We start from the raw sequence: 7,252 nt of genomic DNA, 5'->3' as shown, positions 1-7,252 counted from the left end.
TTTGGTGGCATGGAGTTGAAGAACAAAAAATACAAAACGCTTAAACTAAATCAGGTACGTATATCTAAAGCTGGTAACTGCCGTATTTTCAACTTTAGCTTTCATAATCGTAAATTGGTTCATTGGAAGTCCGACACGGCATTTAGTTGTATGTTATATCGCCTAGGCGCTTTGAAACATTCATCTGACCCAGATGAGCACCGGCAGCTGCCAACATGGCGAACGCACAACCAGCACAGGCGAGACCGTGGAATCCGAACTTCAAACATACAGACAGGGAGAGGTAGGTAGAAGATAGTTCCTATATCCCGACTTGCTGTTATCATTTTTCCGTTGTAAAAATCACATTACTCTTTCAGTGACTGAAATAATTTAAAGAGACTGTCAATTCATATCGACGTTCCGGCATATGGCGTTCTTCAAAGAAGTTTCAGAACTCCATCAAAAGTGATGTTTCCGCTTAGTTGTGCACAGGAGGGTAACTGGAAATGGTTCTTTACATTGATTTTTGATAATTCATTATTTAGTTATTTGAGAATAAGGTAAAAATGATAAAAAAAACTCTCCTAATGTGTTGGTGTGCATGGACTACGTGCTTAGAGCCAAGGATATGTACCATGAAGTCATGCAGTTCATACGTAGTGTACTGTACCGCTGGTGCAGGGAAGAGGTTCCACTGTGTCGTTGTATGTGGGAAGAAAGAGAACCTGGTATTTATATGTATCGTTTGTAGCTGATATGTGTCTACAAGTGATAGGGTATACCATTGGTTTTTGGGACTGTGATATTAACAATCTCATCAGAATTTTGGAAATAGTTTTCTTGTCTCAGTTGAAAATAATCCTACAACAATCCTGATTAATGCTGTTTTAGTAGCATGATAGTTATTTTTGTAGGATTATTTTCAAGCATGTCTTGGACACCAATTCCAAATTTTTTATTAAGACACAACACAGAGGGATATAGTTGGGTCTTTTTGTCACAAACAAAACGTATGGTGCTGCAGAGTAATCAAATATAGTGCAATGAGACAACCAAGATATACAGAGTAGTCAGGATCAGTAGATAAGGACTTTCTCCACCAGAAAACAGAATGGAAATTAAGAACATCATATCATTATATTCTGTAGTGAACCACAGGTGTCCAAAAATAGTTAAAATCTTTCATCAATTGATACTATATTGTGATTAGCATTTTTATCTTTACATTGTGATGTCAAATATGTTACAAAATACTGAAAGATAAAAAAAGTTATGTGATCTTGAACTTGAAAAACAGCATTTTTCTAGCATTTTTTTTTAAAGATATGACAACTTTTTGTGGAAGTGAAGCACATACTACTTCAGTTCATAGATTGGGAAAAAAACAGAACACCTTAAAAACATGTAAAATTATGTACAAAAATAGTTATTTCCTCTGGTTTGTGAAAGACTTTAATGCTTTCAGTAAGTATTGCTTTTCAGTAAATGATATAAAGTGTTTCAAGAAGGCTTTCTGACTAATAACCATTTTACAAATTTTTTTTATGAGTCAAGAGCACCATTTCCAAAAATTTGTATTAAAGTCTACAAAGCGATATAGTGGGTTCTCAAGATTTGGGGTGTCCTACATGTAAAGCATGGTGTTCCAAAAATCATTGAGACAGAGAACTATGGTTAGTGATAGTATCATACTTTGCAATATTTAGATCAAGTTAAATGTATTTTGGCTGACGTTTATTGTGACGGTAATGCTATCTCATGTTCTGTTACAAAAGGTGGATATGTGTATACCCAGCCTATATCAACAGCAGGAAAACTGTGAAAGAAGGAAGAATTTTACCAAAAGATGTTGTGAGTATGCTGACAGTGAAAATAAATTTATTGTTAACAAGAGGCCCAATGGACACACACCGCTCACCAGGTATTAATGTTCATACATTTAAAAAGCCACCGTTGACATTCAAAGTGGGCACATCCAATCAATTTTAACAGATTTCCTCAACAAACTTAAGTTTCTAACACTAAGCTCTAAACAGCGACAGCTGTGACCTAGATTATAGGTAAATATTCTAAGCCCACCATTTAAATAGCCCTACATCCTTGGTTTGTCATCTGTCCTTTCGTCCGTAACAAAAAATTATTGTTATTGCTATTTTTTGAGTAGTACCCAATGGATCTGACTCAAATTTCCTATTTAGGTTCCTATTTGTTCCTAGTCGTGCCCCTTTAATTTTTTTACTAATCAGTAAAACAAAATGGCTGACAAATGGCCATCTTGAATTATGACTTTACAAATTTGTTATCATTAAGTACTTGATGGATCTTTCTTAAATTTCATATGTAGGTTCCCCTTGGTCCCTATTTGAGTTTGGGACTGACCAAAAACACAAAATGGCCGACAGGCAGCCATCTTGGATTTTGCAAATTAAAGATTGTTATCCCTATTTCTTTAGAAGTACTGAATGGAGCTTTCTCAAATTTCATATGTATGTTCCCATTGGTATCTTCTTTGTGCCCATTTGATTTTGGGACTGATCAGAAAAAACCATCTTGGATTTGGCAGTTAAAGATAATCATCACCATTTCTGGAAAGGAATATTCAAATTTATTATCATTAAGAACAAAAACAGAGAAGAGAAAAGATCCCTTGTGATCTTGAATATGGGTAGATGTAATTTCTGTTCTCATCACAATTATTGTCAAGTATCATCCTAGCAACCCACCAGCTAAAAACAGTTATTGAGAAGAAGTTGTTTAAATGTAGAAGTTGATGCCACACATATGCCACACATATGCCAGACACCATGCTATGTCATGAGCTCACATAACTCTTGGAGTCAGGTAAACTAGAGATGAAAGTTTTCTCTGTTCAGACATACATACTGTTGAAAAAAAAGTATAACTAATATTGATTACCAAATCATTTAATTTCAGACCAATGTATAAGTATGAAATAGGGATGTCCTTTGTCTATAATGATTCTTAAGTCAAATGAATATGTCATTTTTGACTGTAGAACATGATCAGCCCCTTAAGGTCGGTAGTGACAAATTTTATCTTTCATCTGTTTCAGTGTGTAGATAATCCCCAGACCCTGGAGATCAGAGATGTACTAGGAACAAGTGGGCTTGTGATTGGTGTAGAGGTGAGTGATACATGTATTTTTTTCCTAACACGTTTTTGATTTTCTAGAATGAAATATTTTTTGCAATGTTCTAAACATCCAGTGAGTACAAAAAGACTTTGAAAGTTTTGAATGACATAAAAATTTGATTTGCCTCACAACAATTATTTTAAAATGGCAATATTATTCTCTACAAGTTCTATAAATCTTCTATTTAGAATAAGGTTTACCCAAGGGAACTTGATCATCGTGACATGAAGACGCGGGGTCGTGTGAGGGTGCAGCTCAGGGGGGAGAATGGTGAACCCTTGATGGAGAAATTTCCTGATCGTAAGTCTCCAGCTAACAGAATGTCCTGAAAACACAATAACCATGTCCCCCTACCACATGTTTCCTGATCGTAAGTCTCCAGCTAACAGAATGTCCTGAAAACACAATAACCATGTCCCCCTACCACATGTTTCCTGATCGTAAGTCTCCAGCTAACAGAATGTCCTGAAAACACAATAACCATGTCCCCCTACCACATGTTTCCTGATCGTAAGTCTCCAGCTAACAGAATGTCCTAAAACACAATAACCATGTCCTGAAAACACAAATAAAACACAATAACCATGTCCCCCTACCACATGTTTCCTGATGTCACAATAACCATGTCCCCCTACCACATGTTTCCTGTCGTCTCCAGCTAACAGAATGTCCTGAAAACACAATAACCATGTCCCCCTACCACATGTTTCCTGATCGTAAGTCTCCAGCTAACAGAATGTCCTGAAAACACAATAACCATGTCCCCCTACCACATGTTTCCTGATCGTAAGTCTCCAGCTAACAGAATGTCCTGAAAACACAATAACCATGTCCCCCTACCACATGTTTCCTGATCGTAAGTCTCCAGCTAACAGAATGTCCTGAAAACACAATAACCATGTCAAATAACCATGTCCCCCTACCACATGTTTCCTGATCGTAAGTCTCCAGCTAACAGAATGTCCTGAAAACACAATAACCATGTCCCCCTACCACATGTTTCCTGATCGTAAGTCTCCAGCTAACAGAATGTCCTGAAAACACAATAACCATGTCCCCCTACCACATGTTTCCTGATCGTAAGTCTCCAGCAGCTAACACAATAACCATGACCACATGTCCTGAAAACACAATAACCATGTCCCCCTACCACATGTTTCCTGATCGTAAGTCTCCAGCTAACAGAATGTCCTGAAAACACAATAACCATGTCCCCCTACCACATGTTTCCTGATCGTAAGTCTCCAGCTAACAGAATGTCCTGAAAACACAATAACCATGTCCCCCTACCACATGTTTCCTGATCGTAAGTCTCCAACTAACAGATTGTCCTGAAAACACAATAACCATGTCCCCCTACCACATGTTTCCTGATCGTAAGTCTCCAGCTAACAGAATGTCCTGAAAACACAATAACCATGTCCCCCTACCACATGTTTCCTGATCGTAAGTCTCCAGCTAACAGAATGTCCACAATAACCATGTCCCCCTACCACATGTTTCCTGATCGTAAGTCTCCAGCTAACAGATTGTCCTGAAAACACAATAACCATGTCCCCCTACCACATGTTTCCTGATCGTAAGTCTCCAGCTAACAGATTGTCCTGAAAACACAATAACCATGTCCCCCTACCACATGTTTCCTGATCGTAAGTCTCCAGCTAACAGATTGTCCTGAAAACACAATAACCATGTCCCCCTACAACATGTTTCCTGATCGTAAGTCTCCAGCTAACAGATTGTCCTGAAAACACAATAACCATGTCCCCCTACAACATGTTTCCTGATCGTAAGTCTCCAGCTAACAGAATGTCCTGAAAACACAATAACCATGTCCCCCTACCACATGTTTTTACACTTTTTACTGAGGATTTATAGAGAAGAATTCTTTTTTTGAAAATTGTTATAAAACTTTTAACATTAAGTTTGGCCATGTTGCAGAAACATCTTTTTTTATTTAACCTCTTTTTATCGTTTTGAATCCATTAATTTTTTTTTTCATCACAGGTAAGGCTGTGCTTAAGTATGCGTGTGAAATGATCCCCAAACTAAAGACTCGACAACAATCTGGTAGTTCTACTCAATCTCAGACTCAGCCAGCACAAGGTAGCAAGAGTCAGAAGAAAAAAGGAAGGAAGGGCAAGTGAGAAATGGATGTGTATAGACGATGTGATAAAAGTACAGTTGGCTAAGGCAATAACCAAGGCAGGACTAAGTATCAAGAGAATAGAAGTTCTTATAACATAACCAGTAGAAAGTAAGAGTGTGATGTTTTCATGTCAACCTGGTGTCATTAGTCCATAAAGGTGATTGTCATCAAAAAGTCAAACTCTAATCTTGTACTGGTTGTAATAATGAATGTGACTGTGAAGTCATTGAAATGTCACACTCTAATCTTCTAGTGGTTGTGTCATAAGAACTTCTATTCTATTGACGTTACCAACCTGAAGATATTGTTCCAAAAAAGCACTTTATATCAGACTTGATAAACTATGGTTGATTCAGATGAATCGTCATTATAATCATCCGTTTATGAACATTCATTGATTGAAAATTGGTCATGGTCATATGGATGTTTGTTGTCACTGGAAACTTTGTCATACATCAAACATTCATTGTCCTTTGATTGAAAATTGGTCAAGGTCATATGGTTGTTTGTTGTCACTGGAAACTTTGTCATACATCAAACATTCATTGTCCTATGATTGAAAATTGGTCATGGTCATATGGATGTTTGTTGTGATTGGTATCGAAACAAGACACATTGATCCTCTTCACAATCTTGGGGTGAAGTTCACTATGAAGGAGGATATTTTATTTATGAGAGAAGAATTGCGCGTCTGTTGGAAAATGTGGTTGTATGAAGGGTAAATGTGTTTGGATGGTAGATACAAGTATGATGCATGTATAATATAACTAAGGAATATAAAATTGAATTATCTACGAAAGTGTGTGAGAACCAATCTGTGTACATGTTCACATTTCTCTGACTGAGAACCTGTCTGTGTACATGTTCACATCTCTCTGAGTGAGAACCTGTCTGTGTACATGTTCACATCTCTCTGAGTGAGAACCTGTCTGTGTACATGTTCACATCTCTCTGAGTGAGAACCTGTCTGTGTCCATGTTCACATCTCTCTGAGTGAGAACCTGTCTGTGTACATGTTCACATTTCTCTGAGTGAGAACCTGTCTGTGTACATGTTCACATCTCTCTGAATGAGAACCTGTCTGTGTACATGTTCACATTTCTCTGAGTGAGAACCTGTCTGTGTACATGTTCACATCTCTCTGAGTGAGAACCTGTCTGTGTACATGTTCACATTTCTCTGAGTGAGAACCTGTCTGTGTACATGTTCACATTTCTCTGAATGAGAACCTGTCTGTGTACATGTTCACATTTCTCTGAGTGAGAACCTGTGTACATGTTCACATCTCTCTGAGTGAGAACCTGTCTGTGTACATGTTCACATCTCTCTGAGTGAGAACCTGTCTGTGTACATGTTCACATTTCTCTGGAATCACAAAAATGCTGCATTCTTATTGTTTTGTTCTATTTTTATTTCCAATCTTTTCCTTGTTCTGTCTTTAAGAATATACATTGGTGCAAAAATGTACTTTATACATTAAGATAAATGTAATGAAAGCACAATAAACATTTCAACCATCTCCAATGTGTTCTTGTTAATGTTTTCACTGTAAGTTTGAAATTTCTAATTATTTTAGTGGTGTTTATACATGTGATTCAAATAATTCAGACATTTTATCAACTTATTTTATAGCAATGTCAACCGAGGCAAAAGTTGATTAAGTTGGCAAACACAAGACTTGCCAAATTTTTTCAATTTGATATTATTTCCCGAGAGTTTAAATCCCCCTAACTCACCTGGGGGTGAATGTTGTTTTTCTTTACCCTGCTTGCCTGATAAAGTATGCGTTTTTGTTGTCACAATATCAACAGCAGGAAAACGGGTAAAAAATTTTACACACAGAATCTAAAAGATCAACATCTACACAACCTTCCTCAGTAAAACATCAACAAGCAGATTTGGGACTTTGAATCATTTTTGAGGGATTTTTTCTTACCTTCTAGTTCCAAACATGTCTCTTCGTTTTT

The 7,252-nt window shown here is 37.1% G+C and overlaps 1 protein-coding gene across 1 annotated transcript; it reads left to right on the top strand.

The window, feature by feature from the left end:
- The first annotated feature begins 209 nt into the window (after positions 1–209).
- On the top strand, positions 210–7,209 carry LOC132553216 (signal recognition particle 19 kDa protein-like). Its single transcript, XM_060217446.1, has 5 exons — positions 210–283; positions 1,758–1,833; positions 3,056–3,127; positions 3,325–3,436; positions 5,144–7,209. The coding sequence occupies exons 1-5, from the start codon at positions 216–218 to the stop codon at positions 5,281–5,283; spliced, it is 468 nt and encodes a 155-aa protein (XP_060073429.1). The 5' UTR covers positions 210–215; the 3' UTR covers positions 5,284–7,209.
- The last annotated feature ends 43 nt before the right edge of the window (positions 7,210–7,252 follow it).

This window comes from Ylistrum balloti, unplaced genomic scaffold (genome assembly GCF_031769215.1).
Source record: "Ylistrum balloti isolate Yb309-2 unplaced genomic scaffold, AGI_CSIRO_Ybal_v1 Utg370312, whole genome shotgun sequence".
NCBI classification, from domain to species: Eukaryota; Metazoa; Mollusca; class Bivalvia; order Pectinida; family Pectinidae; genus Ylistrum; species Ylistrum balloti.
This window is presented reverse-complemented; position numbering and strand designations above follow the sequence as displayed.

Coding starts and splice junctions, on each gene's coding strand:
- LOC132553216 (XM_060217446.1), top strand. CDS start 216: ATGGCGAACGCACAACCAGCACAGGCGAGACCGTGGAATCCGAACTTC. Junction 284..1,757: donor AAACATACAGACAGGGAGAG/GTAGGTAGAAGA, acceptor CTGTTACAAAAG/GTGGATATGTGTATACCCAG. Junction 3,437..5,143: donor GATGGAGAAATTTCCTGATC/GTAAGTCTCCAG, acceptor TTTTCATCACAG/GTAAGGCTGTGCTTAAGTAT.